At 34.6% G+C, this 27369-nt stretch overlaps 1 protein-coding gene across 10 annotated transcripts in view; it reads right to left on the bottom strand.

The window, feature by feature from the left end:
* BTRC (beta-transducin repeat containing E3 ubiquitin protein ligase) overlaps window positions 1-27369 on the bottom strand; it is a 190852-nt gene that overhangs the window by 97403 nt on the left and 66080 nt on the right. For 6 of the 10 annotated variants that reach the window (XM_051981257.1, XM_051981250.1, XM_051981252.1 and 3 more), the window contains one exon: window positions 2469-2555. The exons of the other annotated variants lie outside the window; for them this stretch is intronic. In XM_051981257.1, the coding sequence (XP_051837217.1) occupies window positions 2469-2555 (87 nt within the window). The remainder of the gene's footprint in view (window positions 1-2468; window positions 2556-27369) is intronic. 10 annotated transcript variants of the gene reach the window in all.

The raw sequence follows: 27369 nt of genomic DNA, 5'->3' as shown, positions 1-27369 counted from the left end.
GGCTTCCCTGCCATATTTTTTCCTCCCTTTAACATTTAAAAATATTTATTTAGCAATAGCATGAAAAGCTTATTCAGAAAAAGTGCAGGACTGGTTCAGCTGGGCATAGTACCCTTTCTCTACATTTACCACAATGATTACCTGGTCAACATTGTGGCAAGTCAAAGGAGTCTCCAACTGCTTTTGTATTGGTTTTTGAACTAAGGCAAGTAGGAAGTTATACCAAGACACTAAGTCTTGAAGACTATTTCATCATCTAATTTTAGCGGAAAATATCCTAACTTATGTGACAAGGACATGTTGCTTCTAGCACAAATGACTTTTCCTCCATTCTTGATTTTTCTGCTATATTTGATTTCATTTACATACATATGTATATATGCATGCATTTGTTTTAATCTACCACCTTCTCACCCTTCTATCACAACCACTACTCTCCTCCCCAACTGAGAACAGAAGAAAAATTAATTCCATTGCAAACATGTATAGTCAACCAAAACAATTTTCTAGATTGACTACATCCAAAAATACATCATCTCATTTTATACCTTAAGTCCTTCATTGAGCTATCAGGAGGTAGGTTGCTTGTTTTATCACTACTCCTCTGGAATTGATTGTTACATTAATAAGAGTTTAGCACAACAGTATTCTATATCATTTATATATGCCATAACACTCATTAATTTCCCATTTATGGATTCCTTCCTCTTCTTTTCTTTCTATTTTCTTGTTGAGTGAAATGCATTTTAGTATGTGTATGTATGTGTATGCACTTTTCCTGTTTTTGACGAGTTTAGATAAAGGTGAAGTTCAAATGTCAGACATTCCTCCCATCTCCTCATTGGGACAGATATCTACAAGATATACTCCGATTATATGAAATAAGTGTCCCCAACTTTTCTTTCTCTTCTGTTCTCAGTGATTCATTCCCTCTCTATTTTTAAGATCAAGAAAACAAAACTACTTCGAAGTCTAATTGGATTCCCTCTTTAACCCCAGCTGATGATGTTGAGAACATCTGTATTATCTATCTCCTCCTCATATTTGAATATAAGCAGTTTATCCTAGTCCTTTATTACTTTTCATTCATGTTTACCTTTTTAAATTTTTCTCCTACTCCTCTATTTAAATTTCAATGTCTCTATGTTGTTCTGGTCTTTTCATTGTGGATACTTGGAAGTTCTCTATTTTATTAAAAATCTATTTCTCTTTTCCTCCCTCCTTTAGTATTTACTCAGTTTTGCTGAGTAAGTTATATTTTTGTCTGTGATTCAATATATTTCCTTTGCCTTCTGGAAAACTGTACTCCAAGTTCTCCACTCCTTTAAAGTGATGGCTGTTAAGTCATATGTGATGCTAATTGTGGCTCCTTGGTATTTGAATTCTTTCTTTTTGCCTGCTTTTCTTTCACCTGGAATCTCAGGATTTTGGTTATGATTTTCCTGGAAGTTTTCATTTTGAGGTTTCTTTCAGAAGAGGATAGGGGTAGTCTTTCTATTTTTATTTTACCCTTTGGTTCCAAGAGAGCCAGGCAATTTTCTTTTAAGATTTCTTGAAATTTGATGTTTAGACTTTCCTCCCCCCGGCCCTCCCCTCCCCAAAGGCAGAGGGAATCATAACATTGAGATGGATCAATGATTCTTAAACTATTTTCTCCTCAATATGTTTTCCAGGTCAGCTGTTTTTACTATGAGGCACCTTAAAAGTTTTTCTATTTTTTTTTTGGCTTTTTGATTTTGTTTGATGACTACTTGTTTCCTCAAGAGATTTATTGCTTTTATTTGGTCCATCCTAATTTTCAGTGAGTTTGTTGTTGTTAAGTCCTTTTTCAATTCTTTCTTCCATCGTTTCATTTCTTTTCCAATTCACACCCCCCCATTATACTCATTCCAAATATGAAAACATTTTTCAATTTTTTTAAAAAAGCCCCAGTTCCTGCTATATATTTTTCAGAAATTCAGGTTGGGTTTGTACCCAATTTGTGCTTTGCTCTAAAGCTTTGCTTGAAGATATTTTGGAGTCATTGTCTTCTTCTGTATTTATGTCAAGCTTCTTTATCACCATAATTGCTCTTTATGGTGAAGTTGTTTTTGTTCATTTTTTCAGCCTACTTCTTGACTTTGGACTTAATACTTGGACTGGATTCTGTGGCACTTCTAAAGGAAGGTCTGGACTGCCATAATAATGGTAAATTCTTCACCTTAAAAAGGTTACAAGCCAAAACTAAAGCGAAAAGAATGGTGATGCATGAATTTTTGTTTGCAGATGATTATGCACTCAATAGAGCCTATAAAGCTGAGATGCAACAAATTATGATTGATTCTCAGCTGCCTTGTGCTAATTTTGGCCTAACAATTAAGACCAAGAAAATACAGGTGCTTGACCAGCTAGCACCATATCATCCATAGGTAGAACCACTGGTTACAGCAAATGGAGAAATTTTGAATACTGTGGATCAGTTCACTTACCTTGGCAGGATACTTTCCAGGGATGTTACACATTGATAAAGAAGTTGACAAAGACATTGCCAGAGCTAGCTCGGTGTTTGGGAGGCTCTGAAGGAAAGTGAGGGAGAGAAGAAGTATTAGACTGACTACAAAATTGAAGGTCTACAGAGTTGTTGTATGCTTGTGAAGCCTGGACAGTCTACCAGTGCCATGCCAGGAAACTGAATCACTTCCATTTGAATTGTCTTAGGAAGATTCTGAAGATCATATGGCAGAATAAGACACTGAGGTCCTTTCTTGAACTAAACTGCCAGGCATTCAAACTCTACCACAGAGATTGTAATATGTTGTTGGAATACCAAACATATATATGCTTGCCAAAATGATTTTTCTGGAGAACTCACAGAAGACAAGTGCTTATAAGGTGGTCAGAAAAAGTGATATAAAGACATCCCCAAGATTTCTCTTAAGAACTCTGGAATTCATTGTGTGACATGGAATATTTTGGCACAGGAATGCCCACCATGGTGTGCCCTCATTAGAGAAAATGCTGTGCTCTATAAGCAAAGCAAAACTTAAGAAGCTCAAAAGGAATGTGAGATGTGCAAATTTAGAGAATCCACCTCAAATGTTCACATAGATTCTTTGTGCCTTCCTTGTGATAGAACATTCTGAGCTCATATTGGTCTGATCAGCCACAGTTGGACATATTATAACTTGACTCTTAATAGCGATGTCATTTAGGTTCTCTCAGACAACAAAGGATAACAACCAACTATCCTACTTTGATTTGCAGCTGCTTCAAACTTTTTTCCCCTCTCAAGCTTTTATACTTGAGGGTTTCTGAATGCGAAAAATATCATTTATGCTCTACCTCAAAATCCCTCTACATAATTTTCCATTCTCTTCTCTATTGCTCTACATTTCTGAATAAGAAATTTCTCACAAGCCAACCTCCTGAACTCCTATACCCTCCTTTCTGTGAGGGTTTGCCCCTCTAATTACTGTTATTCTTTCTCCCATCTTCAACCTCTTATCAATTAATTCTTTCCCTGTAACCTTTAAACATGCCCAAGCCTCCGCATCATCAAACAAAAAACTTGCTTAATTCTGCTTTTCTCCTTAAGTTATCTATATCTTTCCTCCCTTTCACAGACCAAGTCTTACAAGAAGTCATTTATTTCAGCCACTTATCTTACTTCCAACTCCACTAGCTTCACACTCTATTGAAATTGCTCTCTCCAACATTACCAAAGACATCTTCATTAATAAATTTCATAGTTTTGTCTCAGGTCTTATCCTTCTTGACTTCTCTTCAACTACGAATGCTCCTGACTACCTCTCTCCTGCTCAGTTCTGATGACACTGTTCTCTTCTCCTCCTCTTCCTGTCTAACCATTACTTCTTTTGATGGATCTTTACTTCTCTTCCATCCCATAATAGTGTATGTCCTCCAAGGTTCCATACTGGACTCTTTCCTTTAGTAATATTTTCATTCTTATTAACTTCACTGACTCTTGTGAGCTCAATTATGATCTCTCTGCAATTTATTCTCAAATTGATATGTGTAATCTTAATCACCTTTTGAGTTCTAACTCCAATCATCATTATCTCTATGTCCCATAGACATTTCAAATGGAACATGTCCAAAACATGGCTTTTGTTAAAAGAGTATCATCATCCTCCCAGTCACCAATGCTTGAAACTTCAATGTCATACTCTACTTCTTACTCACACTTCTTCTACATATATCCAGTCCATTTTCAAATTGTCATTTTTTTCTTCACAACCTTTCTAATACATATCCCCATTTTTCTATTTGCACAGCTAATCCCTTAATTCAGACCCTCAGTATCTCTCTCTCTCTCTTGGACTGCTAAAATAACTTTTTTTATTTTCTTTTTGACTTCCCTACATCAAATCTGTCTCCTTTCTAAATCTTTGTCTACTTAGTTGCCAAAGTGATTTACCTAAAGTGCAGGCCTGATGTCACCCATCAATCAACTCCAATGGCTTCTTATTATCTCCAGGGCTAAATACAAAATTCTCTATTTGGCCTTCAAAGACTTGTACAACCTAATACTTGGCTTCTGAGTTACTAGTACTTTCGTCTCTCTCAAACACTCTACCATACAACTACACCAGCCTTCTTGCTTTTCCTCACACAGCACTCCATCTCCTGACTATCTGATTTGTCAAAGGCTGCCTCCTATACTTTACCTCTACTTTCTGGCTTCCTTAGCATTCTTCAAAATTCAGCTTGTATTCTATCTTCTTTAGAAAGCCTTTCCTAGTGTTCTTAATGTTATTAGCACTTTTTCTCTGAGATAACTTTTTATATATACTTTTTGTGTATACTATTTTTGATATATATATATATATATATATATATTATATATATATATATATATATATATATATATATATATATATATATATATATATATATATAGTATATATTCTATATGTACAAAAGTATTTACCCATTGTCTCCCCCATTAGAATATACACTCTCTGACAGCAGGGACTATGTTTGTTTCTGCCTTTCTTTGTATCACACAGCTTTAACAGTATCTGCAACAGAGTGCTTGATGAATTCTTTATTATAACCCTTCTTAAACTATTGCTCCTTCAAACTTCATTATTTCTGTTGAACTTTGTCACCAGAATAGCAATATTACAGTGATCCTCAGCTCTTTACTCAATCAGTAAACATTAATACCTACTATTCTAAGCACCGGGGAAAAAAAAGAGTGGGAAAATAGTCCCTGCTCTCAAGGAGCTTACAATCTAATGAAAGAGACAATAAGAACACAAATATTTACAAAGCAAGTCATAAAGGGGGAGGGGGTGAGGGGGGAAGAAATAATTAACAGAAAGAAGGCACTAGAACTCAGAGGGGTTGGGAAAGACTTTCAGTAAAACCAGGGATTTTGTTGTTTGTCCATGACATCAGGGAGATGATGCCATGATATGATGCAAGTGAATTAGATTTAAGTGAGAGAAGACTGCAAAGTCACTAGCCTCACCTTTTTCTTCAGAGCTATCTGGATCCATTGTCAAGATAAAGATCAGGATGATTGGAAATGACCCTGATGCAGTGGGAGACCTTGGCCTTTTCAAACTAAGGTCTTTAATAGGTCTTAGTTTGACTGAAGCAATACCCAGTATGTGATTAAAGCTAAAAATGAGGCAGAAAATGGCCTCTTTTACCTAGTCAGTACATATCTACACACATATGTGTGCATGCATGTATGTATATGTAAAAATTTGGGAGAGGAAAACCCTCAAGGTTTCTGGCCAAAAACAAATAAATGAATGAATGAATGAATGAATAATTGCTATTTACATTCACTCTAGGAAGTTAGGAAGGTCAATAAACAGAATAGAAGAGGGAGAGCATTCCAGGTACCAAGTTCCTGGGAGAAAATGCTTGGAACAAAAACATGAAGTACCTCCTAAGTGGATGGCCAGGAGACCCTTGTCACTGGATCTTCTCCCCATTTCCCCACTGCTTATCCAGTCAGTTGCTAAATCTGATCAACTCTATCCTTACAATATTTCTAACATTCATTGCCTTTATCTCCATTCATAAGATCTATTCAAATCCTCAGTATCTCTTACCTAGATTACTGTTCCAATCTCTCCCCATATGAAGTTGTCAAAGAAAAGTTACGTCTGACTATGTTCCACAAAAATTTTGAAGGCTCTATATTCAAGCTAGAATAATATACAAATTCCTTAGCGTAGCATTTAAAGTTCTTCACAATCTACAGCTATTTTAAGAATCAGTGACAATGGCTTCCTTGCTTTCTTTCCATTAACTATTCTCTCCTTACTCAGGGCATTTTCACTAGCTGTCTTCTATTTCTGGAACATCTTCCTTCTTTATCTTTGCCTCTTGGATTCTCAGGCTTCCTTCAAGTCTCAGTTAAAATTTCATCTTTTACAAGTAGACTTTTCTGTGTTCATCTTCCCATTTTCTCAGTGTCTCTTTATGTCTGTTTCTTCCTCTTTCTCTCATATACACAACATAGATACACATATGCAATTATACACACATATAATCTATATCTTGTTTGTACATAGTTTCTTAACAGCGAGGGTTGTTTTTGTCTTATTATCCCCACTGCTTAACAGTGCTGGCACAGAGTATGCATTTCATAAATGTTTGTTGATTTGCTTAACTTGACTATCTGACTTCAGTTTAACTTTTCTGGATTAGTGTCCTACTGTTAACCTTGATGCATTCTCCCTTTTAAAGAAGTAAGTCTACCTGTTCCATAATTTTATCATATACTTTTTGCCCTTTTATGTCTTTGAAGAACTTTCCCCAAGCTTGAAATATTCTATTTCACCTCAGCTTCTTAAAATCTCTTACTTCCTTCAAGGCAGGGTTTATATGCTACCTCCTATAAGAAGCTTTTCAATGTCTTAAATTGTTAGCCTTCTCTCCCTTTTCAAATTACCTTTTATTCATTTGTTTAGTACCTGGAGAGAAAGTATTGCTTATAATCTGTCTTTCTATTTCCAAGTCCTTCTCTATAAGTTCCATAAAGTAGGTAGTTAATAAATGCTTGTTGAAATGAATTAAAATGAAAAGCCAAATCCTCTTTTTTAACTCCACAAGTAAACATCTTGATCAAGGTAGAAGAATTTAACTCAGAGTTTGTATCTGGATGCCTAGACAATTGTTACAGAGACAATTAAATAGCATCATTATCATTCATTAGTAATAATTCGTCACTTATTATACTTCTTATCAAGAGTTCCAAGTCTTTTGTAAAGCTTAATTTTCCATCATAATGGCAAAAGTATAACTTTGATATACTATGGTTATGAACAAATAATTAAATGAAACCATAGGAAGGAATTACATTCAGGAAAAAGAATACAGGGTTTAATTATTAATATAGATGATATTTTGGACTGGAAAACTGATAGATGATACTTTGCCCCCATCACTTCATAATTCTGAGCCAATTATAATCTCTAATACTTGTTCTCCAATCTGCAAAATGAAAAGGATTCACTTCAAGGTTAGAAAGGTAAAGATAAATACACATACACATATATATTCATAGTCCTCAAAGAAAGGCAACATGTTCAATCAATACTGATATACAAAGTACTATGCTAGATACTTTAAAAATATTTAAAATAATGCATTTACATTTTAAGTTACACAATCCTATTTTAAAAAGGTCAAAAGCTGACTGAATAAATCTATTTGGGGTTCAGTTTTAAGAAAAATCAAAGTATCTTCATAAGGTACCATAAAAGAATGGTACCATTCTTTTATGTGTTTTCCTAAACAACGTTTGGCTAACATGTTTATCATTCTACATACTCTATTAAGTCACAATCACATCAAAGCTTATTTATACTTCTAATCTTTCATAAGAGTCTTAAAGTTTTTATGGAATGATAATTCTTTCTGATTACATATCTAATGCAAAGAACTAGAAATAAGAAAGCACTCTCTTCGATGACCAAATGTAAAGGGTTTCTATCACTACTGCCTTACTCCCCACAGAGAAAACAAAAAATTCTGCCTAGTAGGTTTTTCCCCCTGCTATGTTGTCCGATGCTAATTATAAAACAGTACAGATGTAGCCCTTCTCAAAATGCAAAGGGACTGTGCATATATGCAAAGAACAACTATTTTTTATGCTTCCAAATTCTTAATCCTGTTTGGAGCTGTCAGTGGGGGTTAATGGAAGCCTTGGATAGGAGAATTCCAATCTGGTTGGCAGATGGATAGGTTGGTTATAGCTGCATAACTATGTCTTGCCTGCAGGCACAATTCAGAACACTGTTAAAGCAATATAAAGTCTCTGTCAAGCTGAACCATTTGGATCAGTAGCAAAGAGAAATAATAATAAAAAAAAAAGAAGTTCATTTCTGGGCCTTGTGCATTTATGCTAGTATGCAGAAACTGATTAATTGTCATAGTGTGGTGGTCTTCTATACCTCAGATTTCTACTTCTGGAGTAGATTTTGCATGCTAATATAATCATTCTCCCTCTTGAGACATTAGCAAATAATCAAATGAAAAACAGGATCATAATTTACCGAGATTCGAGCAATTCTCTATGCAAATTTGACTTGTTATTGCTGCTGCCTCGTTAATCTGAATGCCTTTGACAAACTCCTTTGATTTATGAACTCGTGACAACTCCAATGTGTATATATTTTGCTAGATTGACATTATCATTAAGAGTGGGTGGACTGAGCTCACATGAATGGCTGATTTTATTCGCTGGTGTCTGCTGCTCAACAGCTGAGCATCTCCTTCTCACAAAGCCCCTGAGCGGCAGGCTCTTCCCATCTACCCATCCATTCATCATCTCGATGTTAATTGGCCCAGGCTTTAAGCAAATTTTCAACACGATTTAAAGGCACGATGACACTGATTACTGACCCTCTGCCATACGGTGCCTATTGATTAACCTGACAGAGATGATGAGCTTGAGGGAAACTAGGTGTGTGGGGACCTCAAGGGGAAAAATATATTGTCTATGCAGGCAAACACTTGTCATTACCTCACAAGCCAGAATTTGCACAGCAGACATCCTTAAAACACACTATTGCTTTAACACTTATAGCTAATGCAGAAAGTGTTTTCTGTGTTCCCTGATATTACAAATACGTCATGTCATAGCACATGACACATTCAGTATTTAGAAGAATTCCCCAGATAGGTAGATGGCTGCCTATCAACCAATTATGCCTGTGCTGGCTGATATATGCATGTATTTTAGTATAAAAGTGAAGTAAATGCTAGATGGCCTGTTACAATGCTGTAAATGTACCACAATAAAAAAGAATGAAATAGAAGAATCACCAAGGTCCTTAAGATTTAAAAAAAAAAATCAACTTATGGGGTCATCCTACTGCTATGTCATTAGAGATGACACAAATGAAATGACTTTACAAAATTCAATTGTTAAAATTTCTCCACAAAATTCCTCAATTAAGAGGCAGGCTTCTGGCACAGCAAAAGTTAACAACAGAATTTTTTCATTTTTAAAAACAATTTAACACTTAAAACTAAAAAATATAGATCAAATTCTTCAGACAATTTCAGTTAACTACTATACTTAGGAAAGTGGTACAGGCTTGAGTTTTTTAAATAGTTAAAAATGTATCCAATTTTAAAAAACTAACTGCCTCTTATTAATACTAAGGAATTTTTTCTTTTGAAAGAACTTCTAGTTTATTATCAAAGTTGGGCATATACATTATAAAAAAACTGAAAACTTTAATACTGCCAGATTAAAAAATGCATAGCAACAATAAGAAATGAAACCTAAGTGATTTTTAGAGAAGGATTCTTAATTTATTTTAAAATAAAGCTAACAAAATATGCTCCCTAGATTATAACTGCTGGCCATACAATCTACGTGTTTACTTGCGGATCCTGAGAAATGGACATTATACAATTTTACAGCAGGAGATTTTGGTATGGTACTAACAGTTATTTCAAAGCTAAAATAATAAGCTGTGAGCAGCCACAACTGTAGCCCCTATTACAGTGACATGGGCTGTTAATGTAAGAGATCAAACGTTTCTCAAGTCAAACAGCATTGGTGCCTATTACACTGGAACATGTAGCTCAGTCCCTAAAAGCCTGCCCCCTGTTCTTTCAAGATAAACAAGCTCCCCTAAAGCTCTGAAGTGCTTTTCTAGGGAGGACAGAAGAGGGGAGCCCATGAGGCAATGATGGGTAAAGGCAGAGCTGAGATTCTTTTGTTTTGTAAGTTTCAAGTTAAAAAATTGCTCAATACAATTAGGGAAAAATAAACATTTCCTATATGTTTATAAACATATGCTATATGTTTATATATATATATATATATGCTATAAAGATGAAAGGGAAAAACTAAAGCCATTCTTGGTTGTTATGATTGGAATGGATATTATAAAGCTGTCTGAATAAATTCAACTATGTGATTTCTTAAAGATCTAAATATCAATGTAGCAATGACTATGAAGGTACATATAAAATCCAACCTGCAAACACATTATATATAATAAGTTCAGTGAAACTTATGAGTTTTTTTCTTTTGCTTAAAAAAAGCAAAACCACACAACACGTATAACTTTCCCTACCAAATAGGTGCTTTACATTTTATCCTGCTAGACATTCCAAAGCAGTCACCCAATTAAGGCTAACCATAATAATGTGGTTTAATGTAATAAAAACTTCAATAGGTTTGCAAAAGTGGAATTTTTCAAGCACATTTTTAAAAACATAATGAGACGATGCTAGTGTAACTTTTTAAAAGTTAGCATTTATTTTGTACTATTTAAAATCTATAGCTAATATATAGTAGTCTATATTACTCAACAATGTAAAGCAAATACAATCTCACTAAAGATCTGGAGTGGAAGTGAATGTGAAAACTTCTAGAAAACAGAATGAAAGTGACCAAACTCACCTAAGTTGTGAATAAGAAATCAGTTAATCTGATTAACTTCTTATCTTTAAATGCATGCAATTATTTGAACAATTAAAAAAATATATTGAAGGGTCTAATGTTATGATTTGTTTTTCTCTAGCAGATTCCCCATTTTCTAATTTTTGTTGCTGCCATATTTACACAAACATTTCATCCAGAAATCTTTTAAATATAGGTTTATGTGGATGAAGAGGCAAACATTTGCTTCTGCTAATAAGGACATCTGGTTACTTTTGTAACTCAAAGACATCTGCATTATGTAGAACTGCTTGAATCTTCATAACAGGGTAGAAAACTATAAGAACCCTTAGGATGTAGTTGAAATCCTTTTTATCTCTGCAACTTCATTATTTATGCTGTCAACCTTGTTTCTGAATATCTTTTCTGCTTAATGATCAACCAATACACCACTCTGGCTATTTTCCCTGATTTTCTATTTACTGTTACTTTTCAGCAGTGGCTCAAACAATTCTTAAGATTCCTCCCAGGGTTGGCAAAATGTATTCCTCCAGGTACACTCAAATTTCTGAATGATGAGTAAATCATGCCAACTACATAAGTGAACTTCTAAAAAGCTAACTGGCCAAAGACTTGAATTTAGACGTGTGGTTCTGTTGTGCTATTGTTCCTTATTCAATCACTCAATTTGTTTTTTATTCTGTGTACTCGCTCTTGTCTTGACTTTTGCTTTTTCCACTCATCACAGTATCAGTGATTTTTCTGGTCTCTCAAGTTCCAACTACCTTTTCTTCTCAATGATTTCCATCCAAGTTTTTTGTTTTTTGTTTTTTGGTCCCCAAGATTGGAAAACATAATCCAGTCTCAAAGGTATATCTTATAGGAACAGTGGTATCCATTTGAAATCAAACACTCAATTTTGTTCTATTCTTGGCTGCCTTCTTTTTACTTGTTATAGTCTGATGAGGCAAAAGGGGTGGCTGAAAGCTTTATATCAATTTTAAAAGGATTCCCCCAAGAATAAATAGATTCATTATTCTTCTTTTGGGGGGAGTGGTATTCTAGGCTTTTATAAGCAGTACTGTTTATTTTTGCTATAATAAAAACATGCAATTTTTGAAATTTTTCATTTCAGAAATACAAAAACAAACCCTCCAGAAAACAGGAGCATAATACATTGCACATTGTATATAATTCACTGAGGGAAATCATACTTAATTCTTTAGGTGTTTGTAAGTCATCTAACATAGAATGAAGTCCCTGACTAAGGTTTTTTAATTTAAGTGAGGATTCTCCATTTAAGAGCTGCAATACCTAGCTAGTTTGCAATCGTAATAGCAGCAGATTAATTTGTACTTCTATCATACTTCAAAACCCTTAATGAAAAAATGCATTAATAGGTTATTTTCAACATAGAAAAGGTTTTTAAAATTATCCCCTGCCAAGATACTACGGATTGTTCCTTTTTATGCTGATGCAAATGAGTTTTGCTTAGAAGTAAAAGTATGGGAATAAACTCAAGATCTTGAATGTTTTTCAATTCAGATTTACATAGTAATAACTTATATATACTACCTCTTTTGAGTTTCATTAACAACTTTCTAAAGTAGATTTTATTATCTCCATTTTACTGATAAGGAAACTGAAGCTCCAAGAAATTAAGAGTTTTGCTTAGTCATACAGCTAATTAAGTTTATGAGGCTGTATTTGAACCCAAATCTTCATAACTCAAAATCTACTACTTTATTCATTACTTATTCAATGCCTTTTCAGAGTATTCTAAAATATGATTGTGTGCTTCAAGTTTTTGCTATTGAATATAATTTTTTTCTGTTATTATTGTCTTCTACTACTCAAATATAAGGAAATTAATTTAATTACACATTACGATTTTCTTACACAGGATCATAATTCCCATGTCAAGTTAAAAAGAATCAAAAGATACCTAATCTTTTTTAAACAAAACACCTGTGACTACAGCAATTATAAAATAAAATATTTTTATAATTTTCAACAAGTATCTGAATCCTATATACACTAGTTAAATATGAAAATTCAAAAGAAATGGGAGATCAAATTGTAGGCTGATTTCTTAGAAACACCACACTGAACAATTAAAAAGTGACTAAAAGGAGTCCAAACATTCAAGAACTTCCCTGTTTTGGGCTTGAATTTCAACTTTTTTAAAGGTAGCTTTTATTTACTGCATTGTTACATAATAATTTTAATTACATTTAACATAGTGCTTAAATATATACTTTTTTGGTGAGACTAATTTTAATATGAATTTATATTTAAATGCCATTTGTTCTGTAATTTCTGTTAGCCATTGTCAAATGTTATTGTTATGTTATAGCATGAAAAAAGACTGCCTCACTAACTGCCGAGTTTGGTAATGGCTGATTGATTTGACAGATATCAAACAACATTAATTTCAATGCTATTGTACTTGTGTTTGCAGCAGAGGGCCTATGAAGACTGAACTAACCAGTTTTGGTTTTGAGGTTAGTGTTGCCTCAATTCTCTCCTGTCTAAGTCAATGTACCTCTTGATCTTGCAAACAACAAGGGAATAGTTGACTTCAAAAACAGTTGCCTATCATTGCCTGCTGCACAAAGGACATTCTATTCTGAGCAGTAGTTGGTAAGAAAGTATAGCCATTTCTAAATGCCAGTGGTTCCCAACATCTATGTTCCTCCTGAGCAGAGTGAAGTCTAAGAGTGCTGACTGGAGGGTCATTTGACCCACAAGGGCCTGGAAAGGTTTCTAGAATAACAGAGGTCATGTAATTGCCAAAAGAGCATTAGACACTCAATCACAGTGGATAATTAAATGACCTACATGATTCCTGAAATGGCTCGTCTATATATGGTCTATTACTTGCATCCCTCAAGATAAGCTACTTCTTTGATATGACCTGACCTATAAGCCCAACCTGAGCCTCCACACTAGCTGCTTGCTTCTATTGCTTTGTAAATACCCCCCTCCCCAACAGTAGACATGTCCCAGACTACACTTGCTAGTAGACACACATAAAAATCAATCATGTGTCCTCTTCCTACCATGTTCTCTGAAATAGAAAAGACTAAGAAAAGGAGAGGAAATAAGTAAATTCCTAGATTAGATTTTTTTCTAGATTGGAAGGAAAAAAGGTATGAAGATTAAAGAGTAGAAAGTTACAAAAAGCTTTTATGTTCGAATTTCCACTCAGTATACAACTAAAGGATGGGAGAATTGTGGTGCACTAGTCAGTGGAGAGTGTTAAGAAATCGAAACTTGCCTAGACAATTTTTGATACTATGGACTATTAAACAAGATTTATCTTAGTCTACTTCTTTAATTCACACAAAAGAAAAGCTAACTCTAAACAAATAAAAATGTACTTTAAAAAATCAACTATTTGCTTGATAGCAGGAGCAAAAGCAGCAAAATCCTCCCTTTTCATCTGTGTGTTTTATGTGCCACTGCAATATTTGGTCAGAAATGCTAACTAACAGAAGCCAGCCACATGAAATGGTAATAACATGATTGAGGAGAATTTGCCTTTTAAGAGAAAAAAGGTCTGGCTGTGGCCCTAGAGGCAGCTGCACATCTAGCAAGCATCACAAAAAAAAGGCAGGAGATCAAGTAACCAAAGACAACCCTACAATGATGCCAAGAAAGAAGGGGTAAAAGGGACAAAGAGCTCACAATCAGAGTATCTTGGGGCTAGTAGGATTTTCCGGTTTCCACAGGAAATTATACAGCTTCAGGCTGCTAGCTATTGAGATACACCATCCCTGATCTTTTACTAGGATATCAATGGCTTATTAAACCTAGAACATATCTGTTTTAGTTAACTTCTGGGTGGGGAGGGACAGGAGGGAAGGGAAAGAACAAAATGTACTTAAATGCTGAATTTTTTCTCCAGGCTGAATGCCTTTCATCCAATAAGACATTCAAAGCAGTGACCCAGCAAATGGATTGAAAAAGCAATCTTCCGTCTCAGTGCCACATTATCATTCCTATTCAGTATTCTCCATGAGATATCTCAATCAGCTGTGTGTAAGTGACAACGCAGCCCATTGCTGGGTTAATTAAACATTTGACTTTAACACCCTCCCCTTCATTAAGCAAATAAAAACAGATAATTCAAACTGCACTTCATCCTCAGGGTACACAACACACATGTCAAAATTAAGAGAGTCCAAGGCCTCTGGGGATTTCTGTTGGGACCATAATCAGTTTAAATCTTATCTGGTTTATCAATTATTCTATTGATTAAAGCAAAGTGATTATACACAACTCCTTTGCCACATGGGACTTATATCAGCAAAGCAAGAAAACAACTCCAGGAGGCTCCAAACTGATTAAAAGCAGAGAGACTAACCAATAATAGTCAATTATTACATACCAGTGATCTATACACAGATTTTCAGTTTCAGACAGGTGAAGTGAACTGTTTCCAATCGCTATATCCCTATGATATACCTTAATATTGGCCATGAGTAAATTTATGTATTAGAAATCAAACATTTTTTAGTAGTTTAAACAGTGACCAGTATATTCAAGACTTGAAATATATTTTATAGGTTCTGGACTTAAAATGTGGCAGAACTGTTCTCAAGCAAAGGAAACAAACTATGCCAATATTCTTGCCTAGCTGTATAAAAATAACAGAAGATGAAGAAGGGACATCCTTACTTCTTCAAAATTTACTTGGTATCAAATTAACCAACATCTTGCTATCCAGAAACATTATGTATTTTTTTATGTACTGAGGGGGAGGGGAAAGGAGGGAGACAATTTTTCCTTTAATTCTAGGGGCAAGTCTTCAAAGGTTTATCTCTGAAAATTTGAACCTAATTTCTTAAATAAAATACTAATGCAGAAACTTTATAATTCAACTAAATATCTCCTGGAAATTTTACTAACATTAGAGATATAAACACAACTTAGCCACTTGCCTCTAAATGTTCTGCATGTTTTTCTACAAGAAATCCAGAACCTTTACACCGTAAGGCCATGCCCTACAATATATAAGAAAAGAACTAATAAAATCCAAGGGGAAAAAAATCAGAGGTAAATGTGTGCATTCATAGCTATGTCTTCATAAACCAAATTTGTTCGGACCACATGAGCATTCAACCATAATTTAACTTATCTCTTTCAGATTTTCCTCTTTCAGGCAGACTAAGAAACCTGCATTAGCATGCTATATTTTACTCTCACCACTAGAAATACTGAGGGTGCTATTTGTAATTGTATTCTTTTTAAGAGGTTTGTTCTCTGCAGCTGTTTTCTGCTTGCAGTGTATTTTGTGTAATCAGCACATCATCATAAATACATTGGCTGTTCCCCTGAGGGTAGCTGTCAGTGTTTAATTTACAGAACAACCTGGCCAATGTGAATTTTAACACTACAGCACTATGGCAAGGAGTTACCACACTCTGTGAAAAACAGGTTTCTATGAATTTTTATATCAGGAGCTGGTCCCCGGACAATTTAGGTTCTAGAAATAGATTGTTTAAAAAAGCATTCATACCTTGTATGCAACGGATTCTTTCCCATTTATAGTCTTGTAAAGAAGCCCTGAGCTAACTACTAAACCACAAGTGGGCACAATCAATTGCTAAGACAACAAAGATTAAAAATCAACCGGAAGGAGGCAGTATATGAGACATCAGCTTTGTCTTCTAGTTAATTATTGACTTTTGGGGCTCCAAGGGACCATCAAAACTAATTTTCTAATTTCTACAGATAAGAAAGAAGTGGTATACAGGATTACATGTCTCCACTATTAGTATAGAGCTTGTTTCACTATTTGTGAATATCCAAATGGTAATCATGAAACAAAATGTCATGGCTGACATATGCATGTAGTGAAGGGGGAAATGTCTTTACAATGATAGGCTGGCCTGAGATATATGATGAAACATAAATGATGTGGCTATAAGTTTGTCACTGATCTACATTAATTAATTACCTTAGCAATTAATAGGGAATGAAATACTTTTATCTTACAAAATGAAAAGAATATTTACAACTAAACGACATGATAACCTTCCAAAATATACAATGTAACCTTAGGTGAGTTACTCAGTGAAACGTAAAAGTATTTGGTATCATGTCAAAATGCACCAAATGAAATTAAAAATACCCATATAACTCTAAGAAGCAGGAAATGTCATAAATTTTCATACCTTTCTGGAAAATAATTTGGACAAAAATCTCTGAGAGCCCAACAATATATTAAAAAGCAGGGAATCATTCCAAATAATTGTATTCAAGATACACACACACACACACACACACACACACACACACACACACACACACTCTTAATAGTGATAACTATATGAGAAAGAATATTAGATTTTCTATAATTAATATTTGGAGTTGTAATTTAGGACATAAATAATAAATGTATTTAATTTAAAAGGCAGAAAAGCAGACCCCCCTCAAAAAAAGGGTTTTGCTAATGCCCAGTGTTACTGTGATTCATGAATTTTTCCAAATTAAAATGCTTATTAAGAATTAAGCTGATTTTTAAAAATGAGCAATGTTACAGTTTATTTTCAAAATTTCTTAGAATTATATATTAATGATATTATATGTGAATTATGGCTAACTTTGGAATGCTTCAAATTTCCCCAGGTTTCTGATAAAAATTAAAATTTGTTCTCTTAACAAAGATCAATAAGATTTTTGGTACCCCTTTCCTGTAAAAACTAAAATTTCAAATATTTCCTAGCTAGTTCTTGAATAACATATGTAGTAAAGTCTTTAAATTAATTGTTTCTTTTTACATTGAGAAACAAACCAAGTATTTGCTACTTAATATTTAAAAATCAAATCTAAAAATAATGCCTTGTTGCTTTCCTTCACTTCTGTATAGCTAGTTGTTGCCACATAAAAAATACAAAACCAGAAAAATGGCTCACCAGAAGCATTAAAATAATTGGAACTGGATTCCTATAGACAGTTGACTTGCTTTTTTTTAAACAATGAAAATGAAACTAAAGGTTAGAAGTACAGCAAAAAAAAATTAGTCAAAAACATTAATTTTCATCTACATTTTTTAAAAAGAAAAACTATTCATGATTTTTTTCCTGAACATTTAGAATTACAATATATTCTGGGGCTCTCTGAACCAAACTGGATAAAGTTAGCCTTAGGTCAGTGAAACAGAAAAATGAATTACTGAATTGCACCTTCCCTGGAGACCATGTAGTTCCATATACTGCCATTAGATAGCAGCACAGTACACACCATCAGTCATGTCTCCCACAATCTTCTCTTCCCCTAAGGCTTGAGCTCTGCTTATTCCATACTTTCAACATGGGTGTGTGTGTGTGTGTGTGTGTGTGTGTGTGTGTGTGTGTGTGTGTGTGTGTGTATGTGTGTCCCCCTCCTTTCCTTCTCTCCACACACAGCTGATTCTAATTCAATTAGTGCAGTCTACAGCTCTAGAAAACAGTAATTCAATTAGTGCATTGTGGAGCTCTTCTATATCTCTAAGCAGATGTTCACACTTTCGCAAGTGGAGCTAAAAGTACCTGGACTACACTTTGATATGCTACTACATGTGCCATGTTAAAATACTTACACCTTTCTAATCTCTGAAAAGAATGAAATGGGTGAAATGAAGTTAGGCTAAGTAAGTAAATATATACAATGTACAGACCCTTTAGTAAACAATAGGATTTTAAAAAGTATACATTCCACAAAGACTTGTGAGATAGAAACTTTAAATCTTAAAACACTAAAAAATGTGAATTGCTATGATTTATCTTAAAGGCTTAATGAATCAATAGTATGATGTTGCAGACAAAAATTAATTAAGTCTAAGGTTGCACTGACAGAAACAGAGTAATTAGATTATAGTAGTAACAGTGAAACACTGTTATTCTCCGAGTTACTCAGGTCACAATAAAAATATTCTGTTCACTAGGTATCACAGTTTAAAAGGGGCAGTGACAAACTGGAATTTGTCCAGATGAAGGTGACTAAAATAGTACAGATCTTGAAACCATATGTTTCAAGTTGGGGGAACTGATTATGTTAAGCATGCCAAAGAGAAAATTTGAGGGTAACTGACAGCTCTCTTTAAATATTCTATCTGAATTTATTATTAGTAGACTTAGTGGAAACTCCTTTAGTGCAGGGATTGTTTCTTTTTTGTCTTTAAATCACCAATGCCCAACACAGTGCATGGCACATAGTAGCAACTTAATAAATGTTTGTTTTTCTACACATGGCATAGTTTAGAACAGTAAATGGAAATTGTAGGAGTTAAGTTTTCAGTTTAATTTAAGAAAAAAATTCTAACTATGAAAAATGACTAATAATTAAATGGGGGTGCCTGCCTAAGCAGTTACTTCCAAATCACTTGATGTGTTTAAGCAAAGGCTACTTGATCATTAATTACGGACAATGGCAAAGGGATTCCTACATGGGAAATGAGAATTACTACAATCAATCCATCAATGAATAAACATTTTTTAACTGCTTACTATATGTACCAGTCACTTCACTAATCACTAGGGATTAAAAAAAAAAAAAAAAAGGCAAAAGACAGTTCCTGACCTCAAGGAGCTTACAATCTAATGAATCAACATGCAAACAAAAACATTCAATGCAAGCTATTTACTGGATAAATAGAAAATGATGGAGAGAGAAAAGGCACTAGAATTAAGGAGGGTTGGGAAAGACTTCCAAGTAAAAATTGGGACTTGAATAAAGTTAGCCAAGTCAGTACTTAGAGCTGAAGAGGGACAGCATCCTGAGAGATGGAATGTTTTTGTTCATCAAACAGCCAGGAAACCACAGAATCAAAGAATAAGTATCCTGGAATTAAGGTATAAGAAGACTGGAAAGGTGGAAGACGACTAGATCATGAAAGGCTTTGAAGGCTAAACAAAGCATTTTTATATTTGATCCTGGAAGTAACAGGGAGCCACTAAAGCAGGAGGTTGGGGAGGGTGTGTGTGACATGGTTGGACCTGAGCTTTAGAAAAATAATTTTGGTGGCTATACTCACCATATTTCACTAGACTTAGTGTGAACATCCAATTAGCTTTACTTAGCCCTAATGCAGCTCAGAACCCCTCAAATGATACACTAGCGTCAGTTTCCCCCAGGGTAGGGATTACAGGTATGTAGCAATAGACCTAGTAGCAACATACCTAGCTTTGGACTATTTCTCTGAATGATTAGAGTTTCAAAAACCAAAACCAAAACCAAAACAACAACCAAATCTCACTTTAAAAAAAAAAGAAAAACTTCACAATTATTTTACTCTATTCTACCAAATTGAGGGTGAGGGGAAGCACTCTTTTCTAGAATGAGTTATCAGCCCACTGGAATTAAACAATCCTTACTTGCAACAAGTTTAAAGCCTAATGGAGGAAACAAAGACACACACACACACACACACACACACACACACACACACACACGAGTTGAAACCTATGAATATGTGTATATGGTACATATAAGTTAAATACAAGGTAGTTTGGGGTGAAGGGCACTAACAATTGGGAAAGGAGGACAAAAAAGACTTCAAGTAGAATATAGTGCCCGAGCTGGATCTTTAAGATGCAAGACAGGGACTCTAAGAGGCAAAAGGAAGAAATAAATTCTTGGCATTGGGAGGATAGTCAGTGCAAAAGCATGACAAGAGGAAATGAAGTGTTATGATAGAAGGACAGAGAAAAAAACAATTTGGATGGATTACAGTGTACCAGAAGTGAAATGATGACCAATGAGGTTAGATAATGGGGTCCTAGAAACTATGCATAAAATCAACTTCACAATTCATGCGTTTGTTTTTAATATGACAATATTTAATGAAAACCAAGAACAATTAAGTGAACTTTATTCCTTATAGCCTATCTCTTTGAAAGTATAATCATGTCTATGAAGACATCACTCAGTATAAGACAGATGCTCCTTATTAATCAGAGAAATGCAAATTAAGACAACTCTGAGATATCACTAGACACCTGTCAGATTGGCTAGGATGACAGGAAAAGATAATGACAAATGTTGGAGGGGACGTGGGAAAACTGGGACACTGATACATTGTTGGTGGAATTGTGAATACATCCAGCCATTCTGGAGAGCAATTTGGAACTATGCTCAAAAAGTTATCAAACTGTGTATACCATATGATCTAGAAGTGTTACTACTGGGCTCATATTCCAAAGAGATCTTAAAGAAGGGAAAGGGACCTGTATGTGTAAGAATGTTTGTGGCAGCCCTCTTTGTAGTGGCCAGAAACTGGAAACTGAGTGGATACCCATTAATTGGAGAATGGCTGAATAAATTGTGGCATATGAATGTAATAGAATACTATTGTTCTGTAAGAAATAACCAGCAGAATTATTTCAGAGAGGCCTGGAGAGACTTACATGAACTGATGTTGAGTGAAATGAGCAGGACCAGGAGACCATTATATACTTCAACAACAATACTATATGATGATCAATTCTGATGGACGTGGCCCTCTCCAACAATGAGATGAACCAAATCAGCTCCATTTGTTCAATAACGAATAGAACCAGCTACATCCAGTGAAAGAACTTTGGGAAATGAGTGTGAACCACTACATAGCATTTCCAATCCCTCTATTTTTGTCTGCCTGCATTTTTTATTTCCTTCACAGGTTAATTGTACATTATTTAAAAGTCTGATTCTTCTTGTGCAGCAAAATAACTGTATGGGTATATGCGTGTGTGTGTGTGTGTGTGTGTGTGTGTGTGTATGTAAATATATATATATATATATATATATATATATATATATATATATATATATATATATATATAGTATTTAACATATACTTTAACATATTTAACATGTATTGGTCTACCTGCCATCTGGGGGAAGCAGTGGGTGTAAGAAGAGGAAAAGTTGGAACAAAAGGTTTTGCAATTGTCAGTGCTGAAGTTACCCATGCATATATCTTGTAAATAAAAAGCTATAAAGAAAGACTATATATTGGGGGAAAAAAGACTCCCTTTTCTTGTTGATGCTGAAAAATTTACATGTGGGGTTAAAAGACCTAATTTGAAGATCAAACTCTAATGTATCCCAGAAGGGGTTGGGTTTGGATTATACCATATAATCCATTCTGGCCATGGTCTCATCAAGTCCAAAATGAGGAGCTTGGGCCAGATATCTCCAAAGTTTCTTCCAGCTTTAAGTCTAATGACTGTATGATGATCTTATGAACAATAGAAAATCACTCAGCCTTTCTGAACCCCAGTCTCCTCCTGTATAAAAATAATGATACTTCTACTCCCTGATATACAGGATTATTATGAAGACCAAATAAGAAGCACGTAAAACACTTTGTAAATTTTAAATCACATGTTATGTATACACATGTCAGATTCTATGCAAAATTATTATGATATGGACAACATTGCACTTGGAGTTAGGAAGACTTGGGTTTAAATACTTCAGCTGACTCTTATTACATGTGTGACCCTGGTCAAGTTACTTAAGCTTTATGTTTCTCAGATAACTCCATAGGAACTAAATAATCCCTAACTAGTCCCAATAGTATAATAACTAAGGATGAACATATTTTTCAATTCATTTTTACCATATAATCAAAATAAGAAACATTTCATTCCTATCACATTCATGGAAATTAAGCTAAATGTGTAATTGCCTTTTAAAACATCTAATAAAGGCTAATTCAAATACTTTTACCAGATTCTTATTTTTCAGTAATTCAAAACACAACAATTTTGGCTTTGAAGATATCCACTAGAACAATGTGAACTTAAGATAAAGAATGAGAAGCAATGTGTTGACATTGTGATCAGAACTAGACTAGATATGAAGAACATTTTGGAGGAGTCCTGTCTCTGACACATATTGGCAGTGCAAATCACTTAACCTTTCATTGTCCTAGACTGCAGCTTCTTAAAACTGTGGGGTTGCAACCCCATATGAGGTCTCATAACTGAATGTGGGAGTTATTAAATTATGATTTATCATCAGTAAATGTTTGATCCATATATCTATTTTATATACCTATATATACCAGAGTCACAAATATTTCTCAGGCAAAAAAATGGTTGAACATGAAAAAAGTTTAATAAGCCCTGATCTAGACAAAAAAAAAATAAACACTATTATTAGGACAGCAAAAGATATTTTAAATGATCTTATCATCTACAAATAGTATTCTATCTTTAAAATATTAATAGAAAATATTTTCCTGTAATACTTTTCAGTAAAAAAATTCTGTAAACATTTCCATCTCAGATTTATTTTACACATAGCAATACAATGGATTAGTACACTCACCAAATTGACTCTCTCTGATGCTTGATCCTTAACCCACTTAATAAAATTTAAAAGGTACTTAAAATTAAAACTACTTTTATGCCAAAGCTTGGAAGATAGAAAACTCCATATAAACTAGTCAAATGTCATGGCATAGTAAGACTGGAGAAATGAATACTGTCTCCAAATATATTTTTGTTTGATTTCCAGCAATGTCTTATAACATTACATCAATTTGCCAAAACCTATTATGCTGACATGGAAAATTAAGGCATTATGTTTAGGCTCCATCTCTTCTATATAGATTCTTCCTTTTCACAGAGTACAGTCTCTTCTATGAACCCAGACACTGACTGCCCTACTCCACCTTTCTGATCACCATGATTACAATGACTACACATGCGTATTCTCATTCTAAGATGATATGGTTCCATCAACAACACTTCTCTTTAACACTGGCCCTTTTCATGCATTTAAGGCAACTACTTCCAACCCCATCAATGAAAGCAGACAAATGGAAGAAGAAAGAATGAGCTGCAAACAACTCAAACTAGAAGGTTGCTTAAAAAAAACCAAGTGTCACATTCTGGCACTTCAATATTTCATAGCCAATACAAGGAATGTGCAACGACGCTGCAACTTTAAATCTCTTCCTCCTATGTCAGTCTCTCTTCCTCTCATTGTAATGCCAAAGGGAACAGCAATCAGAGTGGAGATGTTCAACGTGATAGAGGTCAGGACACCAGCAGATCAACGTACCAGAAACACGACCTTGTTTATTTTTTTTCCTCAGTATTATTGTTTACAGGGTGCTTTGCTCATGTACCTTGTGGTTCTTAGCTAAAAGATGAAATTACAGCCCAGGATGAAGCGCTCAGGCACACATCCAATTTGTGTTTCCATCTCAGAAAACAAAAAGCTTCTAAGGCCCTCGGGCTGCCATTCAAACTTGGAGGCTGACATTTTTAACAGCATGAACCAGAGACTGGCAGAGAGAATGATCTAATGCATTTCTGACTTGTCAATCAAAGAGCTCACCTCTGCTGTCTTGTAAACAGTTGGGGGCCATCTAACTACATTCATAAACCTGGGGAGAGCTTACTACCAGCTGGGGTGCGGGAGCCACATGCTCCGGCTTCTATTGACTGAAATTATGATTCAGTTTATAATCTTACTGTAAATAGTCCACAGGCACATTTCCTGAACCACTGGAATAGAGTCAGAGTAGGGAATACAAAACAGATTTTGGTCAAGTGTTGTGTTATTTTCAAGCTGTTGGATTCCTGTACCCATTTTTATCAATTCTCTATAAAGGAATCCTATAAGTCACCAAAGAAATGTCGTCTGGTATCTTTTTTTAAATTAAAAAGCAAATGATCCACCAACAAACACCTATAAAAGAGATACTACAACTTTGCCAGTAGAAATTCTTTTCTCCTTCATAAATAATATTGGCAGCTTCTCCATACTGTCCCCCATGAAGCCTTGCCTCATCTTCCCTGGTTCAAGTGATCTCTCTCCCTTTCTAACTATTCCATACCAACTTTGACCTTTTATACACACTTACAGTGATCTATTCATCTGTCCTATATCTTCTAGAAGTTACATAGGATCTGCACTGTTTCATCTCTGTATCCTCAAAACCAAGCACAGTAGGTATGCAATAAATATAGGGTGAAAACTGATATTTTGTATTACTTATAAAAACATTTATTCGTGACTGTGGATGATACACAGTGTAAAGACAACAATGAGAAAAATTTTAGCACAACTATAACCATGTACTTTTCTGTCTTTACTGAAAAACTGGTTTGTGAAAACTACATTAATTTTGAAAAACATGGAAAAAACCCCAACCCATAAGATAGGACAATTTCTTCCTGACACTTTTATATCTTCTAGCCAGAGTTAAAATGAAAGAGGCTAAAGTTCTTGCCAAAAACTTAATCTGATAACATTTCTGTCAATTTTATGAAACATGGGCTCCGACCTTAATTCAAATTGACCTATACTGACCTTCATTCGAAATCTGCATTTAACTGTCTCCTATAATCTAACATGTTCTATTAACCAATCAACATACATTTATTAAATGTGATATTAAATGTCAAGCACTATACTAGGAATACAAAAAAAGAAAAAATCTCTGCCCTCATGGAAGCTATATTTTCTTAGGAGAGACAATATATAAAGATAAGGTCTGGAACTGATTCCATAGATACAGGGAACATAGATATAATACACAAGATTTGTACAAAAAATATGAAATTACTTTATCCACTAAAAACATTTTTTAAAGCTAAATAAATATAAAATGGAGGGTGGGAAGAACTATAAAAGGTGATATTAAGAGTTAAAATGTGAAGCAAATTGGAACCTATGAGGCAGAGATTAAGGACAAGAGTACAATACAGACATGGGGACTTTGCATCCTATACAAAAAGAGTTGGAAACAGGAAATATCATATCTTTTGGAAGAAACAGCAAGGCAGTAAGTCTGGCTGGGCTGATGAAGGAAAAATACATGAAGGAAAAGTATGTGATAAAATTGGAAAGCTAAATTGTGAACACCTCTAAGGACCCCCTTCCCCCCCCCCCAAAAAAAAAAAACAACAACGCTTCAAACAATTAATATTTGCCTCTAGAGGCAATAAGGAGCCAATGGACCTTATATGGTAAAGGAGAAAGATGTATATTTTATGGAAAATCCTTTTTTTTCCCTTTAAGCCTTTGCTTGGAGTAGTTAAGGAGTTATCTCCCCTTCTTTGGGATTATCTCTGGTTCTACAGTTTAAAAAAAATGCTGGCCAAAGGTTTTTTTTTTTTTTTTTTTTAAACTTCTTTCCCTAGTTTTAGTTCCTTAATTGGAGGCAGTAGCTTCACTCTGCTTTTAGGTGGGAATGAAGGGGTGCACTCTACTTATTCTTAAGCAGGTTGTTGGGTTCCTGCACTGACCTCCATCTTCCAAGGGTACGTCCTCCCAGATCTTTGAGGTACATAACAAAGGATTTTCAAAGTGTTCTGTGGTATCTCAGGGCAGAGTAAGTGCTGAATGTCTCTGGGATGGTTACTTCCTCCCTCTATCCTTCCTCTTCATGCCATAGTTCCCATAAAATGCAAACAAATGGTCACAGGAGAAAAGGACAAAAGAATGTAATCATTTCAGAAATAACTAGTACTGGGGCAGCTAGGTAGTGCAGTGGATAGAGCACTAGCCCTGAAGTCAGGAGGACATGAGCTCAAATCTGGCCTCAGATACTTAATACTTCTTAGCTGTGTGACCCTTGGCAAGTCACTTAATCCCAACTACCTCAGCAATAAACAAATAAATGAATGAATAAAAAAGATGATGTATTGCTGTTAGAAAAAAGAACTTGTATAATTCCCAATAGCTAACATTTTATAATAATTTGGAATTCATGGACAGCATTCCTCACAACCATTCTTTAATGCAGGTGTTATAAGTACTATTATACCCATTTAACACATAAGTAAATTGAAACTCAATAAAAGGAAATGACTTGTCCAGGGTTACACAGCTAGTAAGGTGCCAAAGTCAAGATATAATCTAGCTCTCCTGACTCTAGCACCAACATACTTTCTATTACTTGGTTTCTTAAACTGTGAGTTTCAACCCCATATGGAGTTTCCTAACTGATTGTAGGGATTGTAAAATTATGATTATCATAAACATTTGATTTATATATTTATTTTATATACCTATATATATCCAGGGTCATATAAAAATTTCTCTGGCAAAAAGGGGTTACAAGTGGGAAAAAGTTTAAGAATGTTCTGTTGTACCATACTAACTTTCCACTAATAATCAGATTTTTCAATACATAAGAATATGCCAAACCAGGTGGCCCTAGACACAGATCCCTGAGAAGATTGCAGTATTGTCTCAGCAGCATTGGTTAGAAACTCTCACAAAATGGCAAAAGGGCAAAAATGAACATTCTAACAACTGTCCTTTTACCAGAACACTAAATAGTTTATAATGTCATATTTCCAAGTGTTTTAAATTTACATACTGCTTAAACATATATCACCTCATTTAATTCTCAAGGCAATTCTGTAAAATCAATCACCAAGTCTTTATTAAACACTTAACATGTGCTAACCATTGTGTTAAACCATGTAGCCAAAAAAGAAAGGCAAAAATACAGTCCAGGTCTGCCTTTCAGGAGCTCAGATTCAAATAGAAGAGATAAC

This window comes from Antechinus flavipes, chromosome 2 (genome assembly GCF_016432865.1).
Source record: "Antechinus flavipes isolate AdamAnt ecotype Samford, QLD, Australia chromosome 2, AdamAnt_v2, whole genome shotgun sequence".
Lineage (NCBI taxonomy): Eukaryota > Metazoa > Chordata > Mammalia > Dasyuromorphia > Dasyuridae > Antechinus > Antechinus flavipes.
The sequence above is the reverse complement of the archived record's forward strand: the minus strand, read 5'-3'. Positions and strand labels throughout refer to the sequence as shown.